Here is a 25219-nt window from a genome sequence, read left to right on the forward strand (position 1 = left end):
ATATATATCACATATATGTATATATATATATCACATGTGTGTATATATATATTGAATTTTGGGAAACTTTAACGGTGCTGCCAACTTTGGAAAAAGTCATCCCAATTTACTGTGTTAACTTGGCATTGTACAGAAATGGACAACCATATTGGTGTAGAAATGTTCATTTATTTTATAATCTGGTTTTAAAATCAGGTAAATGAATGTTAACCATTCCTTCTCCTAAATCCTAACAACATTCAAGGACACAACTGTGCCATGTTCAAGATCTTTACCCTGCTAATGTTGTTACAGTACAGTACACCTCTTCAGGCCCCACCGGGCAAAGGAACAAAGCTGTCTTGGCACATAAAGCAGTATACCTTTACCTCTACAAGACCCCGTAATTTTGAAACTTCTGTGCTATTCTGAGCCATGCTCAAAGTAAATACCACAAAACTCATACAGTTGAAGCTCGGTTCAGGGACTCAATTTGTCCTGTGATTCTGAAAAAGATGGCTACATTCATGTTCATGTGGGAAAGATGTCTTCAGTCATGTTCATCACCTGATGCAAAGTTCTCAAACAAAAACAAAACTTTGCCAAATGTTTGTTTGCAAACTAAATTGTTTATACACAAAAGTCTTTGTGAAGTGAGGTACCATTGTGTTTTCAGTATGTTCATGTTTTTCTAAGTTGTGGAGCAATTCTTTTATCCCCCACTGCCAATGTAGTAAAGCCTTGAAAGCAGAGGAAATGCTAAGGAATAGTGGCTATTTACATACTTTATTTTTTCTTCACAAGAAGCCAAAGCCCTTTTATTTATATACCTATATATCTCTCTGTTTCAGCTTAGGAAACAGTGAAACAATGTGTTTTCCTTCACATACTCAATGTTCAGGTCCTAATCTCAATTCATCATTCTTTAGGGTTAGATTTGCCAGGCAGGGATGGTGGCAGAACTGGCCACTTAATTTGTAGAGCGCCCTGCACAGTGAAAATGCAGTCTCCTGACTAAAAAACATATTAATCATTTAGAGAGATGACAGAACACGGCCCCAATGGCACAGTTTCTCTGAGAGCACAGCCTAGTGCACAAGACCTCATTCCTCAAAGATTTTATTTACCCTATACATTTAAGAGAAAAATTGAGAGCTAGAAATGCACCTTGGTAGTAAAGCACTGTAACATGAGTGAGGCCCTAAAGTTCATTCCTGGCACTACAATAAAGCAACAAAGGAACGAAAGGAAGATAGCTTTGGGAGTTGTTATGAATCATTTCATTATTATATTTTAAATTAATCATAGGATTGTTAAGTTGCCAGGTTAAACCTGTTCTCATTCCAAAAGGCTTCATGTGAAAAGAAAATTTCCTTAATGGTTTTTATTTTTCTCATTATCCAGTGTTTTTTTTAACTCTGAATATACTTAAGGAGGAGATATGAAATACAGAAAGATAATATTATGTTTGATTAAGATGTAACTTAAAGGTTTTAGTTCAGACTCTTTATTGACTTTTTAAAACTTCATACAACTTTGGGAATCTTATAAAAACTGAGAGGCCTTCTGTTATAATGTAATATGGGTCTCAAAACTAAATATGTACATAAATTTGTGTGTATGTGTATATTTCACAAATTCCTAGATTCCCCTTATTCCATTTAATGATTCCTATGGGATTATAAATTTGGACAAGCATTTTAAGACTCCCTACTTAATAAAAGAAATGAAAATTTCATAATAGAAATTACAGGCATCAAAGAGATAATAAGTACATCAGGTCAAATAAATATTAGACATCAAAAGAGTATCCAAATAAGTCTAATGTAAGAATGAAAAATACAGTAGTTCACAAAAGATTTAGCTACTATGGTGAACAACAAATCCTCAACCTTCTATCTTGATAATGGACATATAATTACAATCTCTAAAGTGAGACAAAGCTAAGCAAATATATTCAGTGTATATTGCTTAGAGTCCCCGCTCCGAAGTACTTGTGCAGATCCCATATTTGAGCTCCGGACTCCTATTTTGATTCCAGCTCAAGGTCTATATTACAAGCCCTGCAACAGCCTCAGTAGGACTTCCCACTGCCTAGTAGGAGGCAGTATAGCCATGTGTCCTGGTTTACCCACATTCACTAATTCGTTATTAATATCAGCCTTTTCCACTATCAAAAGTCTCCAGTTTTGACAATAAATTATGTAGTCGGTGCCAATTTAGAGGCAATATAAGGAAACTGAAAAAGAAGTATAAGGAAGTACAGTTTTCTCCCTTAGGGATAGATGAATTACCATAAAACCTCTGGGCCTTTCTCTGGGATCCATTCAAGTTCCCATCTGACTTTCTAAAAACAGCAGCTGCCTCCTACCATTAGAATTCCCAGATTTTAACTTCTGCCCTATCAGTGAAAATGAAAAGAGGTCTTAGTTAATGTGCCTTCAAAAAGATAGTATACTTGGGAATCAGCACATTTGAAGCCTTAAATTTATTCCATAAATGCCTACATGCCTTCATAGTATGGCCTTAATTTCCTTCTCCTAGGGCATAATAGAAGGAGGAGATTTTAAATCATCACCACCATAAATTTACCCTTACAACATTTGTCTAACGCTTGTTAACTTCTTGAGCCTAAACTGCAAAGCTGACACTGCCTGGGGTTCATTAATGTAACTGTTGACAAAGACCATCCACTGTGTTTCCACGATTTAAAGAATAACTTTTTAGCAACACACACACACACACACACACACACACACACACACACACACACACGGAAAACCATCCTTTAAATTCCCTAGATAACAAAATTCAAGTACACTGTAAATCACATTCTATGATTAACTCTTGCCACCAAATACTCCCCATGGCAGAGACCTTTGCTTAAAATTAACATATCAATTGTATATATATATATATTTTTTTTTAAACAAAGAATACAATTTATTAAGAACTTGATGGACAGTTGCTTGCTGTCTTGGCAAGCAGCAACCCAGGATTCCTAGATTCGGAGACAAAAGGAAGAGCTTATATGCTACACTGACAAATGTATGTATGCGGGTTCTCAAAGACTAGTAACACATCAGAGGACAGTTAAGAAACAGTCCAGGCTTCAGTGCCTGACTCCAGATACATATCAATTGTATATTAAGAAATTATTCAAGGATTTCAGCAGAGTTGGCACAAAAACTTATTTTCACTGTAAACTTGTTATTCATACATTTGAAGAGAATCTTCTCTTCTATCTTTTGTAGACTAATCTCATTACAATTTCACTCTCATTGAAATATAAACATAAAATACAATCATCACCTCCATGATACTTCTGAGCTAGAATCAGGAGGGGCATGGACTCTGGTAAGACTGCAGAAGCTCAGGTGCCAAATCTCATTTACAAGGCTTACTCCACCTGTCAGATTAGGATCTTAAACAGGTTCTGTGACATACATCATTTTTTTTCGCTCCAATATCCTTTTTATCAGTAAGTGAAAATACCAGTAGGCATCGTCTCCTGATAAGTTTTTGAAATGAAAATGAAGACAAGAACTTCAGCTCTGGAAAGAAGCAACAGGTTCAGCCTCCTCCCTCCCCATATGTCTTCGGAATTGAAATGCCTTTAATAAAGCACATGAATAACAACCGTGTAGAAAGGTGTATAAATCTGCAAGAAGAAATCCACAAGGAAACTTGTTCTGCAAGTTAGAGGATAAATCTTTATTATTAAAACCAAGTAAAATTTAGAGCCCTCATAATGCTATAAGAATTACTGTTCTTTTAATGACTATGTCTGACATACTAAGCAGTTTTGACCAAACAACACATCATATTCATAAATGTAAAAAATAACTATTTTCCATTTTTTAAAATCTTAAGAAAAAAAATTGACAGTAAAAATAGGTCTATTCAAGATATCATTTAAGATTCTACATTAAAAATAATCATAAATCATATGAAGTAAACTCTCCTTTTACTAGAAAACTTTAAGTCAATAAAACAGCCAACAGTGTTTAATTGCCTCATCTTTGAAGCCTGATATCATCTCCAATTTCTAACCATCACTTACTCTTCAATTTTCTGAATTGCTATATTCTTGTAAGCCAGTAGTATTTACATTTTAAAAGCATATAATCTCATAATTATTTCTAACACTAGAGTGATTTTTAAATTCCGAACCAGCCGTCAGTGTTGGGAGACTAGAAATCATATAGCTTCTCTACCTTATAGTAGTTAGCACACAGGTTGACAAAGTGAATGCCCAGCAAATAGAAATTTTCCATTTGAAGCTAAAGCATACTGTTTAACAGAAATCTCAGTACAAATACAAGAGATTTGCTGTGAACAACTCCACTTTACTTACATAAACCAAAAGCAGGAGGATGAAATTAGGTATTTCCGAAGTAAAGATTTGCTTAAGTTCTTAATAGTGGTATAAAAATTACTTAAAAAGATGACCTGTATACTGTTTATTTATCATCAACAGCAAAAAAAAAAAAAACACTTTGAGAAAAATTGGGAATTTTATTGATTGCAGTATTATCTGTTGCTCTATACAAAATTAAATTTCATAAAAAGAAATGTATACAGGGCAAGGGATTTAGCTCAGTGTTTCCACTACCTGCCTTGAAAGCAAAAGAACCCAAATTTGATCCTGTACCCCCCCAAAATAAATTCATATACTATAAAATGATTACTGTATCATGTATGTGTTGAATGACATTTATTTCAGTATTAGAATAATTTTCATTTCTATGGATAACAAATAAATACCTATGAAATCAATTTAATAGGTCAGTTATATAATACATTGTATGTACGTGCTATTTTGTTATTTCTCTGTATAAATTGTCACATTCTGTCTATGAGACTTGTTCAACAAAATTAAAAGCTAACTTTAAATCAGCCTTCTTTTTATCTACCAAAAAATGGAAAAAGAACTCAATATACTCCTGATTAAACTTATGATGTCTCTTTGAACTCCTGAACCTTTAAAAAGTTGTCTCTATTTTGAATTGCAAAGAAACAGCTTTTTCAGAGTTCTAACTTAGTAAAACATAAAGGCAAAAGAATGTATAATTAAGTATATGAATAAGTGAGTCCATTTTTCTCTTATTTGATAAGGAAGGAAGAGAAGGTAGAGGGGAGGAAAGCAGGGAGGAGAAGGAGGAATCAAAATCCCAGTTAAGTTTAGATAATATCCTTTAATTTAAGATCAAATTTTGGAAGTACAGTCATTAAAAAAAAAATACAGCCTAATAGTAAAACATAGGAATTTTCTGGTGAAAGTACTTGGGTTTGAATCCAAGATCCATCTGTTAAGTAACATGATCAACTTACCTAATTTTTCTCAGCCTCGGTTTTTCCACATGTAAAGGAATTTTTACAGTGTCATTTACACTCATAAAATTTTGACCTTTTGATGACACAAAGTATATGAAGTAGTCTGAAATACCCTTGGTAAATAGTAAGCATCTGTAAGAGCATTTTAAATAACTGCTATACTGTAGAGTATCTGTTTACTCACAGTCCACCTTAAGGCCATAGTCCAGGAAAAGCAAACAAGCCACATAAAGAAGAGAATGGAGTCCTACTCAGCCATATAGAACAAGAAATTAGAGACATTTATAGCTAAGTGGATGGACAATGAGGATATACTCGAGTGAAAGTAATACAACATACATGTTTAAATACTGAATAGTTTCTCTGCTATGAAAAACTAAACATGTAAATAAGGATCCAAATGTATAATTGATACTGTGTAATAGGAAGAAAAGGTCTAAAGGAGTAGGGGAGGTGGGAAGGGTAGGGGAAAGGTAAGAAGGGAAAAAAAATATGAGAAAAGGAAAAAAATGGAAACAAAGTCCGCAAATAGGGAAGGGTGGAGGGGATGAAGGGAGGGCAGGGGAATGGAGAAAAAATAACCAAGATACATCCTTTAAATGCACAAGATACCAATGATGAATGTAACTGTACTGTACACTTAAAATGTATCAATAAACTTAATGAGGAAAAAAAAAAGAAGAGAATGGAACTCAGACTTTCTCTACCCAGTCTTTCTTGGTATCCTAAAGTTCCAAAGAATGTGTTTTCTCTACAAAAAGGAAAATAACAGAACTCAGATCTTTGACCATAGCCTTCTTCCCTGTGAGGCAGGAATGCTTAGCTAGAAGCTGGGATTTTGATAGTTGCTCATGTACAATTCTATGTTCTAGAACATCATATCAAACAAAACTATGCAGGACACATGGAATTAAATCCCACTTAATATTGCTACCTAGAGGTCTTCAAAACCAGGGTGGGGGGAATCCCAACATTTTGAATGTACACTATTAAACAGGTACATCATTTATATAACCTATCTACTGCATTGATAAATTATATTATAAAACATTCTGAAGAAAGATCCAGCAATGGATCTGAACCATTTTCCAAGCTCCCTTCTCTGTAAATATTTAGGGTAAGATAAATAGAGAATACTAGCTATGTTTCTAGGTACAGTGTTTATTATAGGTCAGTGTGGTGAACCTTTTAGAGCTTTCAATGATACAAACAGCCCACTGAAGCACAGGTACCAAAGGTTTGCCATCACAACTTTAGGTGAAGTACACCTAGACTGGGACAACAGATGATGAACTAAAAAATTATTTGGGAACTCACAGACATCAGCTCCCTGTGTTGTGTGTTCTTGTACATGAGGGCATCTCTGGAGAGGGCTGTTTGTTGTAGGACACTGGTCCCTGTGCAGCATACGCCTTCCTCAAAGTAAGGGAGGCCATGATTTCCCACATGGTCTCCTCATCTTAAAAATGAGTTGCTAAGTGAAAAGATAAGGAAAATGATTTCTAACAACTACAGGAGTCCCACTGAAGAAGCATCTACCATAATCCTGTTAATATTCTGTTTTCTGCTCCCCATCTTTCTACTAAACCAAGGGATCCTGACAGCAGTTAACAGACTGTTGAGTCACATGAGTGTCAAAACCAAGCCAAAATTTCTGAGTCTTCTGCTGGCAGTCATGGATACATCAAATATACAAAAACATATTGGGCCAGGGATTTAGCTCAGTGTTTCCACCACCTGCCTCACAATCTCAAGAATCTGAGTTCAATCCACGGCACCAAAAAAAAAAAAAAAACCAAACTATTTTTTCCCTCTACCTCCATGAATTAACTTAAGAAACATAAGTTTGAGATCACAGCTTGGTCTTGGTATATATGCTTTTCAGAATAGTTGAGATTTGGGTATATTATTTGTAAAACACTTAAGATATTTTTACCTTTGTTTCTAGTTATTTATTTATTTTTGTAAATACCAAATTTTCTTTATTGACCATATGTTGATGGACATATAGGTCTCTTCAAAGATTTAGTTATTATTGATTGTGCTGCTATCAACATGAGAATGCATGTATCACTGTAACATAATTTCTTTAACTTCTGCCAGAAGATACCTAGAAAGGGATTAGCTTGTCAAAAGAAATGTATAGCTTCAGTGTTTTGAGGAAAGTCCATACTGATTTCCATTTGGGGAGAGCTTCTTTTTCTCCATAGTCTTGCTAGCATTTGTTAATTATTTGATTTCTTTTTTATTTTGTTCACTAAGTTTATTGGTACATTTTAGGAATACAATATGATGACATTCATCATTGAGAATTTGTACTCTTTACATGATATATCTTGGTTCTTATTTTTATTCACCATCCCCCCTACCCTCCCTTCCATTCCTCCACCCATTTTTTGAGTTGGGGTCTCACTCTGCAGTTCAGGCTGGGCTTGAATTCACCATGCAGTCAAAACTTGCCTCAAACTTGGGGTGACCCTCCTGCCTCAGCCTCCCCAGTACTGGGATTACAGCCATATTCCCAGCGCCCCTTTATTTAATATATTTGGCAGATCTTTATCTTTGGGCATTGTAAATCTTTGCTTTAATTGTAACTATTATTTCCTCTATGCCCTTTTAAACTAAAAACTGATCATCCCATTGTTGTAAATTCTGCAGAAGCAAGAGTTTCTCAAAATAAAATCATTAAAATATGTTCTTGAAATTCTTCATTTATTTTATTAATTTTGAGGATATTAGGGCAAATCTATAAGGTTTTTTTTTTTCTCATACCAGGGATTGAACTCTGGATCTTGTGCTTGCAAGGTAGGTGGCAGAACCACTAAGATAAATCCCTGGCACTAAGGTGTTTAAAAAATTATTCCACTGTAGGAGAATCAACAAATGCTTAATTTTAATATATTATTATGGTAAGTCTTAACACTACACTAAATTCCAAGTCAAAAAATACTTCTACAACTTTTCATAAACATCTATAGTGTTGTCTTCCTTACCCCATTTTTAGGCACACATAATTTTGGTTTATACTTACCCTGAAACATGCAACATCAGCAGCATGTAGAAGACAAAGAAGAGGTTATGAGTATACCAGAAGATATCATAATTGGAAACTCTGAAAAAAAAACCCAAATTAATTGATTTCAATCCTCTATTACATCCCATCTCACTAAAAAGAGTATTCATTATATCAAACCTACATCACAATTTAAGAATGATAAAATGAATTTATCTGAGATTTATCTATTAATACCAAAGTATTAACATATCGGTCATACAAAAAGAAATGAATAAAGCAGAAGTGGCACTTCTACCATTTTGAAGGTTCTTTGTATTTCAAATAAAATCACATGGAAAGAATTAAAATAAAGTGAACATTTTAGAGCTAAGGGATGAAGAGACTGCTAATTTGTATATCTGCTATCTTTTTTAGCAACATTTCCAATATTTAAATGATTTCTAAGAAAAGCAATATTCCTACTCTAATATATATTTTGAGATTAGCTCAAAAGAAACTGCAATGGAGAGAAATTGAAATAAATGTTCGAAGTTTTATATTGTTTCCTTGGACAGTGTAACTTCACAATCACACCTTAAAAGGATTTTCTCTAGGAGAGGACAGTGTTTAAAAAGAACGTGAATGATAAACACAAACGTCTGAGAGAAATACAGACTAACAGGCATTTTTGTGTCACTTGTCTAGAGTAAATATTTATTTATTGGAATCTTGGAGGGGAAGGCAAAATTTGTAAAAGCTCCCTGGATGCCTGTGATACCTCCCCTAAGACCTTTCAGAACCTGCCAATTAAATAGTAGGTCATTGTTTTATATTTATGCCAATCAAAATATTTTACATAAACAATATCATTACCTTATAAGATATACACTCCTACACATATATGACTCTTTTTAGTTAAAATTGTTACATCAAAGGATAGCCAATTGTAATACTATTGATACACATTGCCCAATCGTCTCTAAAACTACATTTATCAATTACAAATATCCAACCATATAATAGTGCCTGTTTCCCCAAAATCAAACCCCACTTCATAAGTTTACATTATTTTTACGCATGAGTGTTATTTCATATCAATGTCACTTTCAATTTTTCTGCGACATCTCTCCTCATAACAATGACCCACCTCAGTTCATACTAAAGGCTCAGTGTGAGAAAATTATTTACATATTAAAGAGTGTACTGGTTTGCTGTGATTCTAGTAACTCTTCTCATATCACACTTATTTTTCAATTTTTATAGTGTGTATCAATATGCAGAAGTTTTACTTTTCATATTTGTAGACAATCAAATATTTATTTCATAAATATTTATTTTAGAGGTCTGATAAATATATACTCAAAGTGTCTTAAAATTTGAATTGTATCATTTAATGTGTAAATTATCTAGAATTCCATTTGCTTACACCTTGTTCTCTTCATAAGCTTGTCATGGAATCCTTATTACTGAGTAGGTTTTATACATAACAGGGTACCTTACAGGGCCTTCTATCAGCTCTGTTTCTTCAAACATTTCTGCAAGTCTTACTTTAAGTTACTGAAGCTTAATCATTTGAATGTTTAGTAGGGCACATGCTCCCTTTTATCCTCTTTTGTAACACAAACTTGCATGTTTCCTGTACTGCTTATAGAATTACTTTACTGAATTCAAAAAGTAAGCAAAATAACCTCTCTGGGGTTTTTCTTGAAAGTGTAACAAACCTACAATAAAGTGGAGGAAAAGTTATGCCTGTATGGTATAGTGTCTTTATTCAAATTTCTATATATTTCTCTTAGTGAATTTATATGGGAATTTTTTCTATTCTTAGTTTCTTACCAAATTTATTCTTACATATTTTATGTTTTGTTACAACTGTGAGTTGTATATTTGTTTTATTCAGTTTTCAAATTGATCACAGCTAGTATAGAGAAGACATTTTTAAATATCTGTTTTATATTTGACTACCTTTTTAAAAGGTAATTTGGTATTTGACTACTTTTATTTGACATTTATAGTAAACTTTTCATAATTTTCTTAGATTTTCTAATTAGATGATTATATCTACCTTTATGAAAACAGTGAAAATATAGCGTTGCCTTTTTCTAATAATTCCAAATACTTCATTTCTTACCACATGTAAATAATGATTGAATTAAAATTAGCACCATGGCTTTTTCCTGATTTTCTAAGGAATATAACTACTGTTTTACTGCTTTTCACCTAATTTTGCCTTTTATAATTTTTCAATTCTATAAAGAAAATAATTTAATTTCCAGTTTATTTAATATTATTATTATTTTCTACAAATTTCACATTTAAAAACTGCCATTTTAAAATCTACTGGAATGGATCCTACTCTCTGAGAGTAGCATGTATTATTTTAAGATTGACACATATTGAACTTTCCCTGAATTAGACTACTTCTCACTATTAAAAATCAAGTATTGGAGTCATATTTATTCATCTAATTTCTCTATTGTAAAGAGAAAAGGTAGAAGATTATCTCTATGGCCTATTTAAGGATTTCATTCTCCCAATAATCCTTGAGGAAAAGAAAAATAGGTGTTTTAATCTCCTTTAAACAAATCAGAAAAACTGAAGATTAAGATGTCCTCACGAATTGTTTATGAAAACAAATATGATAGCTCTGTTGAAACTAGAAGCTTATTTTTATAATCCACTTAATAAATTTCTCTCAAAAATACATTTTCTAGATGTAGAACATTTATATATGTTCATTCCTGTAAATAAATACACTCATATGACTTAATTTTCCAAAACTAAAATTTTGGACAAAAATGCCCAATACTAAAAATGATTTTAAATAATTGTTTTCCTACAGAACACAATAAATCTCCCCAGACAATTGGCATCTCATGCACTAACAATGTCAGTGTTTTGCTTTTCTGAGAGACAATTGTTCTTATAAAAATTTAAAAGTGTGCTTACCATTTGACTTAGTTATTCTACAGCTAGGAGTTGTTCCTTAGGACATAATTGAAAAAGTCTGCAAACCCATATGGATCAGGGTTTTTGTTTCAGAATTAAACACTGAAAAACTGAAATCAACCCAAAGCATCCAACAGTATAAGACTAGGAAAATAATATGAATCTATATGGTTCTATCAGTAAAGAGGATAATAAAAAAGTTATTAAAGTGGGAAAATTTTCCTAAGGTTAAATAAAAAGCAGGTCAGAAATATTATACTATGTCCTTCTTTTGATAAAATACATACATATATGAAGATAGAAAGATTAGAGTGCAAGAGAGAATAAAAAAGAAGGTAAGAGGAGGATAATGTAGGCAAAACCAAGATTGTCTATAAAAATAAATATGTACTAGAAAGCTGACAGTGTTAATCTCTGAGTTTCCTTGAACAGGCTCCCTTGAGGATATTGCCGAGCAATTATTTTCAAATTGTACATATGTTTGTGTCTGTTTTCATTAAATTTTCCATAAGATTTTTGAAAAATTAGTTTTTTTCTTTTTGTTTTCTTGAAACAAAAAATCTGATCAGAAACATGGCACTATAAATATTCTGAAAAATAAAACTCATCTACCAGGAAAAAAAACATATTAAAGTGCCCTTAATGATGTATTTCTTTTTTTTTTTTTTTTTGAGATAGGTTCTTGTTATGCAGTTCAGGTTGGCCTGGAATTCATTACGTAGTCCAGGCTGGCCTCAAACTAGAGGCAATACTCCTGCCTCAGGAGCTCGAGTGCCCGGATTACAGGCATGAGCCTCCACACCCAGCAAGTATTTCCAATTATTTTAGCAGATATTAACAAAACGTGTTTCTAAAGCTATGCTTTGAACACTATTATACTACAGCAAAACAAACTTGCATAAGGAAATTAGCTATAAAATAATTAATCAAAACTTTTTCCCCATACATAAAAACGAAGATAATATGAAAACATCTGAATATTATGGACTGGTAAAAGTAACAAAACAACTCTAACACTTACCTTATTGCATACGTGGAAGCTGTAATCATGAGAAATAGCACCACTACCATGCAGGCTCCTGTCAGGCCAGGAACTGTAAAAATGTACATAAGTACCTTTTAGTTTAAACCATATTGAGAAAAAAAAAAAACTACAAAAAATTACCTTAAAATACAAAGTACTATGCTGTTCTGTGAAAAGTCAAATTCAAACAAGCCTTTTTAAAATCAGCAGAGTTTTAAAGTATTTAAGATAAGACAGATTCTTCTCTTCCTTTAATGAAGACTGCTGTGCTTCCAAATCATCTACTCAGAAAGGCAAGTCTGTCATTACTCCTAAGGGCACACACTATATTAAATGGTAGCAATTACTGCAAAGGTCCTGGGTTCACATTCAGCATTGCGCTGTTTTGTTTTCTCCTCCACAGTACTCAATCTCCCTTACTCCTCCTTTTAGGGAACCCGTAACTCCATCAGTTTCAATGACTGTGTTTGGGCTTTACTATTTGCAATACTTTTTTAAAAACATGTTTTTAAATCTAAAGCTTTGTACAAACCAAAAGCACACAAAGAAATTGTATATTTCAAGAAATAATCATTGTGTTGATGTTTCAAGAACACCTACAGCTAATATACTTCTTCCTAGTATGGAAAACATTCTAAAATCAATGCTTCTCACATGGCATAAATTAGTTTGTTTTTTAAAAATAAGAAAATGTGCAAACAGGTCAAAATTAATGATGTGGTAAATTGCTACAAATTTAGCATTAGTCTACCTAGCCTATCCAAAATAAATAGCTGTTATCCCATAGCTAAAACAATGAAAATCTCAATAGATTCCTTTCTTACTCTTATATTACTAGAAAATTAAATATCCTGTGCATGTCACATTTTTCACTCTGAAAAATCACTCATGAATAAATGCCCCATCTAAAAGACTCTTAAATTGGGACCCAAAGAAAGGTTATTGTAACAATTCTTTCTGAAGGAGTACAGACATCTCCCCCTTCTCTTCTTGAACTACAAGTCACTCAGAGAAGATTCAAGTTGGATCAGTGTATGAGCGATACAGGTGTGCACCATTAGAATTCTATAAGGCTTAGAATCATTGGAAAATAACAATATTAGAACTCTCAGTACAGTAGAAACTAGTCCCACTTATAAAGGGCCACATGAAAATTAAGAGTCTTTGGATTCACACTTGAGTACTTTGTTCTACTCATTTTTCCCAATATACAGATTTAGAGCCCTAAGATAATTTGCCCTTCAAAGATAAACCAAATCCAAATCTTAGCTTCTCTATAGTTCCTTCCTAGAGTACTCTTTTTCCCATTATCTCTTCCGTTTTTCTGCTTACTTCCTAGGGGGTAAGTGAAGAGGAAGATAACTAATATAATTCACAATAAAGGATTACAAATACAAAAAATCCACTATTTTAAAAAATAGCATGCCTATAAAATGATGTAGTTATTGCACTCCCAAAACTTTACTCACAGAAAAAAAAAACACACTAACTTAAAACTGCAAAAGATTTGTTCAAGATTAGTCACGGCCCCTCTATTTTTAATAATCAGCATATAAATAACTCAGATACTCATCAACAAATGAACAAATAATTATCATATTAACTGCACCTGGAAAATAAAATTAGTGGTAAAAGAAACTGTGGATTTTTGACATATTAATCAACAATACAAGAATAGAAAATTATTAGACTGTGTGAAAGAAACCATTGCCTCACCCCCAAAGTATAAGCTTTATAATTATTTCTTTATAAAAATCTATAAGAAGGCCAGGCATGGTGGTGCACGCCTGTAATCCCAGCACTCGGGAAGCTGAGGCAGGAGGATCGCTGTGAGTTCGAGACCAGCCTGGGCTACATAGTGAGCCAGGTCAGTTTGCACGCCTGTAATCCCAGCACTCGGGAAGCTGAGGCAGGAGGATCGCTGTGAGTTCGAGACCAGCCTGGGCTACATAGTGAGCTCCAGGTCAGTCTCAACTATGTAGTGAAACCCTGCCTCAAAAAAAAAAATCTATATGATTCATACCATACTTGTGTGATAGAAATCAGATGAGTTGCTAGGAGGGATAGAAGACAGGATGCACTATTAAGGGGTATAAAAAGCTTTTGGGGATAATGGAAATATTTGTTATGTAGATTTTGGTGACAGTTTGATGTATATATTATATACTAAAATGAAATTATATACTTTACATATAAGTGGGATTTAGTGAACTTCAACTATAATTCAATAAATTTGAGAGAGACAAAAGGTTAGTTTCACTAATTACAAGTAATTTTTAAAAGGCTCTCTTTGTTCAAATGAATAACTAAGCATGAAAACCCCAGATGTCATGAAGTCTGTGCTTAGAAGGGCCTCTCTAAAATTTTATTGGGCCTTTATTAATGTTCTTCTGTGTTTACATACAAAGATTCCTATGTGACTCTGAACATGCCAAGATTAGTAACAGAATGTCTGCAAGTCACCTCACTGCTGTTAGAATAGTGTCACAATTTCCAAAGTTCACCACTTGAACATTAGTTCTTTGAGATATTAGTTTCTCAAACTAATCTCAAACTCAAAAAATCATTGCCATCTCTGAAGAATTATAGGACATATTAGTGCATTGAAGTACTGAAGTCAAGAAACTCATCTGAACTTATTTCTAAATGTATAAAGTGGTGACTTCTTACTACACATTCCAAGGGTCAGGATAAGCACTTTGAAACTACTGGACTAGCCTGGGTATTAGTTACTTGCTTAAGTGATTACATTTACTTTCTGTGGAAATTATGAAGACAAACATATTCTTGCATTTTTGGAAAAATACAAGTTTATATATTTATTTCTATTGCTTTATATATATGTGCATATCAAAGTCACTAACTAGTAACCTTTAAAATTAGTAACTGTATATTTTGATATGCATATATAAAAATTTTAGCAGAGAATACCAAGCCACATTAAACACACTAATATCCAATAAACTTATCAACTAATAAGAAAACTGTCACTAAAACTCAAAATATGAACACATTCCTTTACCAGAAACTAAATTTTTCTTAGATATTGTGCCAAAGACTATTCAAAGACAGTTATGGAATAGTTTTAGCTACAGGTAATAACAGAAGATTGAATTAAGTCTATTTGTAGAAAATGGTACCTGTTATCCCACTATGGCTTTATATATCCCAGTGTTCTGTCATCTACTACTATTCAGTGGAATTAAGCAGATGTTCTAGAAACTCAAGGTTCTGTTAGAGAGTCCTGTGTCTGAGCTCCAGATCCAGGCTGATTACCTAGGAGGTAGATGGCTCCTACTGGCCATCACAATACTGCTTTCAGGAAATTATGTGAGTCGTGGCCACCAAAATAATGCTCTCTTGATTTTTAGTTACTGAAATTGTTTAGACTGATAGAAGCCCCACAAAAGAAAATTGCTTTCAGCCTTGCATACCCTAGAAGCAGCCCTACTGCATCCTGGAGAAGCTCACCTTCAAGAGGGAAAAAGAGCACATGAAGGGAATAAACTATTGGACAACATCGTAGAATTGCAGCCTATCACCTGTGACTTTAAGGATGATCTGGCACTGACCAGATGAACAAAGGAGAGTTGGCTATTTTGGGGGGAAAAGTGGGTGGTAGTGAAAGAGGATGCCCAACAATAAGATGAGTTGTTCCGTGAAGGTAGAACAGTAGCTTCCAAGGTACCTGGGAAGGTGGGTAAAGCACACCACAAAATCTCTCCCTCAAACACTCTTAAATGGAACCAGGATGTTTGTGTTTTTAAGTTATCATCTCTACTAACTCCAGAGCCACTCAGGAGAAACCCCAGGAAGAACTCATTGACAGAGCTTTATGGGAAGTGGAGAGAACACCTACCATATGTACTAACCTGTCTCAGGGCAGTATCTTGGTCATAAAAGAAATCTTTATAAATCTTTGTGAACTAGATTTTAAAGCATTTTAATATTCTAAGGTTCCAATTAAACTTTTGCAATAGAAAGTAATAATACAAAGTTCTTTGTTTCTCTTAAATTAATTCACATGAACAAAAACTACATTGATTCATACATAAGGTTTTGCTTTTCTGCTTTTTTCCTGTTTTTTATCCAATTCTTGAGGCTTAAATAAAAAAACATGTTTCTGATGAGAAAATTTTTAAGCAAAATGAAACTGTTTCCAAAGTGAGAACTGTGAAATATTCTAAAACTGGTAAATACTATAAATTTATAGGCAGAAAGAAAATATGTTTATAAATCTAACCATGTGGCACAGAGGGTAAAGTATTTGATAGTGTGCTATTTTTCTTCATAAAATGGGTTAAAAATGAAAACAATGAATTTGAAAGGGTGATGTAGCCTCTGATAAGTTATTACAGCTGACATCTATGCTAGATTATGTCAACCACCCCTTCATCCTTGTGGCTAAAATATGTGCTGAAAAATTCCCATAATGTAGCCTTCTCCTTTCAACTATCACAAAACACAAGGTTAAGAAAAAGAAGAATTTTAGAATTGTCCATTGGTAAAATTATGAGATGTTCAAATGTGTCTAGAAAGATTTCACAGACAAAAAGCTTGAGAGAGAAAACCAAATTACAAAGAAAAAAAAGACACATTTCAAAAAATGGCTGATTTTTCCCCATTAAGTTTATTGGTACTTTTAAAGCAAACAATACAGTTGCATTTATCACTGCAATCTTAATGACTCTCCTCTTATAGGTCTTAAGATCACAATACCCTACTAAATTACTGAATTGTAAGAACTACACTTACAGGGCTTTTGCTGTTTCTTTACAGCACCCCTAGAGCAGAAATCCCTGCCATGTATATTATCTCCCACTGCATTTGGCATAACAGCAAGCACAAAGCAGACCCCTGCTAAGCGTGTGGGTCGTAGTAATTCTGCTAGAAGAACTTGTGACAGAGAGAAGTAATGGCTAACTTTTACTCTCCATTTATACACACTCCAGTTGTTTGCCTTGTTCCCCTGTTTTCACTGAAACACTATGCCTGGACTCTTAACATTTGTTCTATTATGCAATCTTCCATATGTTATATTTTAGCATGCCTCTAACTGCTATGTGACCTGACAGTGCCTATTTCCAATGATGTTCCAGACTCTAGAAAAGGGAATGAATAACAACTTACCAGTCATGAAGAGAAGTTTTCTAGGATCCTGAGAAAGTGGGGGGAAAAAAAGGATTTGACTGTAAAATAAAACGTTGATGATATAAAATTCTACATGAAGTTTGCAGAGTCTAAGAACCAAGTTTCAAGCATGTAGAGTTCTTCAGTTTAAGTAGAAGAGACTTAATTAAGCTTCACAACGCTAGAGATTATAACAATTATAAAATCCACTATAGAATTTTGTCCATCTGAAAAAAGCAGAGCACTGGATGCATCAGAAGGCCTGGGTTTTAATCTTACTGTCTACTAACTAGCCAGTGGCTATAGTTTTAAGCATACAGCTGACCATTCTGAGACTCAAATCTTTAGTTATACTGTGAAAAATATTCATATACACTCTGTCTACTGCCAACGACAAACTGCAACACAGAATCAAAAGTGATAAAATACGTCGGTATTTTGCAAAGCATAAACTCAGTGCAAAGATAACTAACTGAGAACTCACTGTTTTATATACTATTAGAAGTGGTATGGAAACAAGAAGGATAGGTTTATGCTACTTGAAAATATAAAACACTGATACTCTTATTATAATACTTACTTTAAATTAAATCTGTCACACTGTAATATACTATAATGAACTCTCTACCTTCTAGAAAACTTAGCTCAATCCTCAGTATATATGCAAATTTATTTTTCACCCTCAAGTGCTTAATATTGCACAAGCTTTTAAAGTTTGTTCATTTTGCTTTGTTTCCTGCAGTGCTGGGAATCAAACTCAGGGCTTTGCACATACTAAGCAAGTGATCTATCAGAACTACACCCCTGGCTAAATGCACGCTTTCGAATTCTTTTCTTTACAGATCTTTGAATTTGGAGTTAGTCCAGGCTTTAACGTGAATGGCAAGCCATTTATATGGTGTCATTTCAGGACCACTTCTCTTGGAATAGCTCCTCACCTTGCTTTGGGTAACATGACTTATCTTCTTGGTATGATAAAAATGCCCACAGTGTGACCTAGAGAAACTCAATACATAAATGGCCTGTTAATAAAAAAGGCGAGATGAGTTAAGCAAAGTGGGAGTATTAGAAATATGAATAAATTATGACAAAAACTCAGAAGATAGAACAATTAGTATCGCGAAGGGAAGATGGAACATGAGAGTAACAGTTTCACAAACAAAATGAGGCAGATTTAACTGGGCCACCAAAAATGCACAAATCACAAGCTGGGGGACAGTTTACTCCAGCCTGAGTAGATGCATAACACAAGAACAAGAAGGTACAAGGCACAAAATCGTCTCTTTAAAAGTCAATTTACAGAAAAATATATCCATTTACACACACATATGCGTGGGCACACACACATACACACACACACGAGTACTTTTAATTTCATCTCTAGTCAGCACATTGTCCCATACTTTCTAGGTGCTACTTATTTACTAAAAGAAGCAGAGGAAGAACAAAAGGAGATGTGCAGAATGAAGTAAAAAAAGAAAGGAAGAAAATGAATATCTAAAAACAGTGAGTTGTCCTTTTCATCCATCAGATTGGGGAAAAAGAGACAAAAGGCAGAAATAGGCATTTGGATACACTGTAGGCAAGTGCATGTAAACTTTAGAAACCATATTAGAAAACAGTTCATCAACGTCCATCAAAACTTGAAATGCACATTTTAAATCATAATTCTATGTCTACTAGTCTATGCAGCAGAAGTGTACAAAGAAATTAATTTACTGGAGTGTGGTTTATAACAAAAACTTGGAATCAACCTAAACGACTATGAAATAAGGCAAAGGCTAACCAATAAATTAGAAAATTTTATATGAAGAAAATGAGATAGAACTATATAATCTAGTATAGTAAACCTATATACGTATATTTATGGAAACAAATTGCAGAGGAATAGGTATTAAAAAATACCACTCAAATCTCTTAGAAGAAACAAAATAACTGTGGCTAGTTTTAAAGGAAAAGCTTTCACTTTTAATTTCATTTACTCAATTTTAAAATATTTTGTGCATGTGTCTATCAATCAACACAAAATAATTTTAATAACTAAAATCACAGAAAATATTTGGAAAATTTGAGCAAAGGTAGATTGCATTAAAATAATAAAATATTATAGGTATTAAAAATATGAATTCTTAAAAGAGGTAAGCATAGTGGAAAAAAAAGCAAGATAAAGGTATAGCGAGAGCAGGAAACAAATGACCCTAACAGATGTGGGCAAAGGGCAAGAGGTAAGCGTGAGAGGCAGACGGACCTGGAGACAGGGAGGTCTGGGGACCAGGACCAAATCAGTATGTGCTGACAGCTGTCCCTGTCATACTAAGGAGGTGGATTTTTCAGTGATTTTTCAAAGCTCGGTGCAATCTAATTAAATCATATTAGCATTGCTTTTAAAATATCAGCAGAAGCAATGTTTGTACTTTTGGTTTCGTAATTTGTTTTTTGTTTGTTGCGACTCTTTACTCTGGGAGAGAGGTGAAGCTTGTGCATGATTACAGCAGTATTAACCTAAAAAAATGTGGCGAGATGTAAAAAAAAGAAAATGGACTGTGTAAAAATGGGCAGTATTCGTGCTAAGCTGCTCTCAATCAGCAGAAAAGAGCAGAGTCTGATCAAAGGAGTCGCAGAATGGTGTAGTTTTGCTGCTGTCTTGGCATTGAGAAAAAAAAAAGGCAGCCCAAAGACATATGAAAGTACCAAACAATGAAGATCTACTCACCAGGGCTATGCAGGTGCTGTGCCTCAGCACCCTGAACATAGAATTTCATTTTACAAGTGGCTTCACATGGAAAAACGTACCCCTAAGTCAGATACTACCTGCTGCACAGCTCAACTCAAGGTCATCTATTTTCAGGATTTTTTTTTAAAGGAAGAATGAAAACAAAACAAAACAAAAAAACGCACTCATTTTTTAAGGTAAATAAGTTGATTATCCAGTATCCATAATCGGCCTCCTTTTCTGCCGCATTCCTCCAAGCACATTATGTGAATTATTAAAGTATTTTTACCCTATAATGGCATTGTCGACACTTAGCTGAATGATAGGAATTAGACAAAAGCTGCTGGGAGTCAGAAGGTAGGTCTGAGTGGCAACCATCTGAATATTGCAGAATATAAAAAGTAGACACTTTGCACACACCCATTTTCAGCATGAGAGACTATGAAATAGTAATTACCTATATTTTCCATTGAAAGGGAATAAAACTCAACTTGACAACTGCATTTTAAAAGCACTCAAAAGGAGCAGCAAGGTATAAATTTTCTGTGAAAATCACAGACCCTCATTAGTCATCTAATGACAAGTGAAAGGAAAATGGGAAAGCAGAAGCCACCCACCTCATTTTGGTATCTTGCTGCATTCAGTTCAACAAAATCTTCACTGTAGTTCACTGAGAAGTTGAGGGCGTTCACCAGATGGGCAGCCACGTGCACTCCTACAGAACCAAACCGGGGGCAAGCCAGTGGCATTTTCATATACATTCTAAGGCAAGAAATCAGTTCCTTTCTCTCGATGATATACACCTAAATTTTGACAGCTTTATAAGCAACAAAATATTAAAATGAAAAGGGGGATGTTAAAAATCCAGAAAGAAAGAACTTTGAACATGAACAACTAAAAGAATTTTCAAAGGCTAGAATGAAATAACCATGGTAAGTCAAGACAGGGAAAAAAAAAAACACTTCCTCTCTATGTACACTTGCATAAAATGTTTCTAAAATGGACATTTATATATTTACTCAATAGCTCCCAGAGTATTCCACATCTTTCATCTCTCATAGCTCCAACTTTGCTATGTATCTTGTATACTTTGCCACAAAACTATCCTTTCATCTGTTGATGGACATTTAGGCTGATTTCCATATTTTAGGTGTTGTGAACAGTACAGCAATGAACATGTTTCTATCATTTTCTTTGAATATATACTAAGAAGTGAAATTGCTAGATCACATAGATCTATTTTGGGGGGGAATCTTCCTACATATAAGATTGTACTAATTTACATTTCCACCAATAGTATGTGAGAAATGTCCTTTTCTCTACATCCTCACCAGCATTTTTTTTTTTTTGCTTTTGTTAGTATTCATTCTAACTGGCATAAAATGACATCTCATTATGGTTTTGACTCACATGCCCTTGATAGATAATGGTATGGATCAGTGATGGTGACCTGTTACAGAGTCAAGTGCCCAAACTGCAACCCAAGACCTACTGTAATTAAACCTGAATACTGAGCTTTTAGATAAGAAAAAACAGCTCATACATTAATATATTTTGTTAAAAGAAAAACAATATGCATGTCATTGGTTCGCTACCACTGCAATAGAGCATTTTTCATAAATTTATTGGTTATTCTTGTTTTGAGAAGTATCTAATCATATAATTTGATGATTTTAAAACGATTGTTCTTTGCTATTGAAGTTTTAAATTCTGTACACATTCTGGATATCTGGATATTAATCCTTTGTCAGATGAATAGTTTGCAGAACTTTTTCCCTCCGTTCTGTAGTTTCTTCACTCTGTTAATTATTTCCTTTCCTTTGCTTTCCTTAGATAAAACCTTAGTTGTCTGTTTTTTGCTGTGATTTTAAGGTCTTATCTAAAAGACAGACATGTAAACTAATGTTTTCAAGTGTTCCCCGTACATCTTCTTCTAGTCATCTCACAGATTAAGAGCTTCCGTTCAGGTGTTTGATCCAGTTTTAGTTGACTTTTTTCTAGGGTCAAATTTCAGATTTCTGGATGTGAATAGCCAGTTTTCCTAGCATCACTTATTAAAGAGGCTGTTCTTCCTATAACATATGTATTTGGTGCCTTTGTCAAGAATCAGTTGGCTCTAAATGCATGATTTTGTTCTGGGCACTCTCTTTTGGTCTCTGCGTCTGTTTTTATGCCAACATTATTCTGTTCAGATCACTGTAACTTTGTACCGTATTTTGAAGTAAGGTGGTGTGAAGACTCTAGCTTTGTCCTTTTACTCACATTTCCTTTGCTTATTCAGAGTATTTTATCCTTCCCTATGGTTTTTAGGATTTTGGTTTCTGGTTCTGTGAAGATTGCCTTTGGTAGTTTAGTGGAATGGCATTAAATCCGTACATTACTAATGATACTTTAGATAAAGCACCAAAGGCATAATCCTTCCATTTAAGAAAAGGCTGAACTTCATTAAAATTTTGCAAGTCTGCTCTGTGAAAGACAAGAAGAAAATAAGCCACATACTGGGGAATACATTTGTAAAAAAATAGAATTTGTTAAAGGACTATTATCTAAGATATATGAAAAAAACTTAACAAGGAAAAAACAATCTCACTAAAAGATGAATCAAATATTTTAAGAGACATCTCATCAAAGAAAATACAGTGATGGTAAGTAAGTACATAACAATGCTTCACGTCATATATCACAAGGGAAATGCAATTAAAATGACAAGGTGATACTGTTACATACCTATTAGGGTAGCAAAAATCCAGAACCCTGGCAAGACTAATTGCTGGAAAGGCTATGGAGAAACAAGAATTCTCATGCATTTATAGTGGGAATGCAAATATTACAGCCACTTTGAAAAATAGCTTTGTGGTTCCTTAAAATATATATAAAATACCCAAAATGATTAAAAACGTGCATCCACACAAAAACCCACACACAGATGTTTATAGCAGCTTTATTCATAATTGGCAAAAAGTGGAAGTAATCAAGATATTCTTCAGCAGGTGAATGGAAAGAGCGTGGTAGTTACAAACAATGGTTATCATTTAATATTAAAAGATGAGCAATCAATCCATAAAAATACGTGGAAGGAACTTAAATTCATATTTCCAAGGGAACAAAGCCAATATAAAAAGCTATGTGTGATTCCAACGATACGACATTCTTTGAAAAGCAAAACTATGGAGACAGCAAAAGGATCAGTAGTTGCCAGGAATTAGAGAGAAGACAGGGATGAAGAGGCAGGGCACAGAGGAATTTTAGTACAGTAAAAAATACTCTGTGTGATACTGTAGTGGTGGATACAGGGCATTATCTATTTGTCCAAACCCATACAACATCGAGTGAACCCTACTGTGAAAAATGGACTTCAAGGGATAATTATGTGCCAATGTGAACATTCAACAGCTTTAACAAATTATGTCACTCTAATGGGGATGTATATGTGGCTTGGGGTACAGGAAGAACAAAAGAAATCTTTTTCTTTTCAATTTTGCTGTGAACTACACCAGCTCTAAAAAAACAGACAAACAAACAAACAGATTTTTAAAAAATTTTAAATTTGCTTTATAAGAGAAAAAAGTAAACAGGGTTTTGGAAGTAGATTAACAAGCAAGGACCAGGTTCCAAAGAAGTGAAATTAAGTGTTATTTTGGTGTGATTTAATTATGGTACAGGTATAAAACTTTATTTGAATAAAGCTGTCTATATCTGGCAGATGACATAACCAGTAAAGATCTGATGAAACCCAAAGCCCTTTATGTGTTCCCAAAAGTAACCCCTGACTTTAACAGTAAAAGGAAGTTAATTTTGATTACCTACTCTTAATACCATGTGCCCCTACAGCTACCTAGGCTGGAGTCCTTTCCTATCTTCCCTCTTAACTTCCCCAGTAAAGTTTTCTTTTTCCTGGTGTCTTAGTTACTTTTTTCACTGCTGAGACAAAATACCCAACACTCAAAGTTAAAGGAGAGGGCTTATTTTGGCTCCCAGTTTGTCGAGGTTTCAGTTTATAGTTGGCTGGCTCCAAGGCTGGGTGGCACAGCAAAGAGGCATGCAAAGGAGAAACAGTTCATGGCAGGCAAAAGACAGCAGAAGTGACAAAGTAGCAAAGAAGCAAGCCTGTGCTGCTTTAGCATCTTCTCTCTGCCCCTTTTATATTCTATCTGGGCTACCAGGCTTAGGGCAGCTGTCAACCCAATCAGTAGACTGATTTAGTAATCCTACACCCTTAATCCTAGAACCCTCAAAAGCATGGCACCATGAATGAATCACACAGTCTAGATTCTACCAACTCTGGGGAAAGCCCCATCTAGAACCACATAAGGCTTTTGGGGGACATCTGGACAAAGAAGGAAGGAAGGAAGGAGGGAGGGAGGGAGGGAAGGAGGGACAGAGACAGAGAAATAAAGGACTGAACACCTTCACCAATACTGAAATCTAAATTTATAGTTAAAAAATAATCTGCCATTTTGAATTAAAAGTTTTTATGCTAACTATACATTTTGTGGTTCAAAAATCCAAAAGCATCCTTTGAAGGATTGCCGTTCTGAACCCTCAGGGTGTATAAGTGTGTGTGCGATGGGGACTCCTAGGTAAGAATCTTATAAGATACATTCTTCAGGGACATTCACTTTCTTTAAAATACTTTTAGGGCAAAAGAATTCAGAGCTTAGCTGGGAAGCAAGTACTTTGCATGAAAGTTCTCATTTAATTCTCACAGCAAAACAGTGAGAAGAAAACTAAAGTAAAAAAGGTAGCTCATCCAAATTCAGACAACCTCTGAGTAGCAACATCTATGCGTATCCACAGTGATGTTCTATAATATCTCAGTCTCTATAGGCTGTTATTTAAGTGAACTAGAATATTGGGACACCATTACAATTTAGAACAAATCAAGTAATACATATGGCAAATTTTCCCTGCACACCTCTATTTTGGAAGGCAGCTATGCTCACCACTATACCACCAACGCTTGTTGCACACCTCTATTTTGAATTTTCATTCTCTTAGGCCCTAATGAATCCCCCAGTCATTACTGCAGCCTAGGTCTGCATCTCCTCCTGGGACCCTACTTTGTCTCCAGCCTGAGCTGCATTGGAGTCCT

At 34.2% G+C, this 25219-nt stretch overlaps 1 protein-coding gene across 4 annotated transcripts in view; it reads right to left on the reverse strand.

Annotated features, from left to right (window-relative positions):
* The window catches only part of Nox4 (NADPH oxidase 4), a 141378-nt gene that overhangs the window by 82379 nt on the left and 33780 nt on the right, over positions 1–25219 (reverse strand). For 2 of the 4 annotated variants that reach the window (XM_010633719.3, XM_010633718.3), the window contains exons 5-9: positions 20745–20842; positions 18353–18436; positions 17415–17442; positions 12282–12354; positions 8348–8428 (exon numbers count right to left, since the gene is read on the reverse strand). In XM_010633719.3, coding sequence (XP_010632021.1) covers positions 8348–8428; positions 12282–12354; positions 17415–17442; positions 18353–18436; positions 20745–20842 — 364 coding nt within the window. The remainder of the gene's footprint in view (positions 1–8347; positions 8429–12281; positions 12355–17414; positions 17443–18352; positions 18437–20744; positions 20843–25219) is intronic. The other 2 variants (XM_010633720.3, XM_019208892.2) reach the window with 1 other exon arrangement.

The sequence above is a fragment of the Fukomys damarensis genome, unplaced genomic scaffold (genome assembly GCF_012274545.1).
Source record: "Fukomys damarensis isolate Sample0158 unplaced genomic scaffold, DMR_v1.0_HiC HiC_scaffold_16, whole genome shotgun sequence".
Classification (NCBI taxonomy): Eukaryota; Metazoa; Chordata; class Mammalia; order Rodentia; family Bathyergidae; genus Fukomys; species Fukomys damarensis.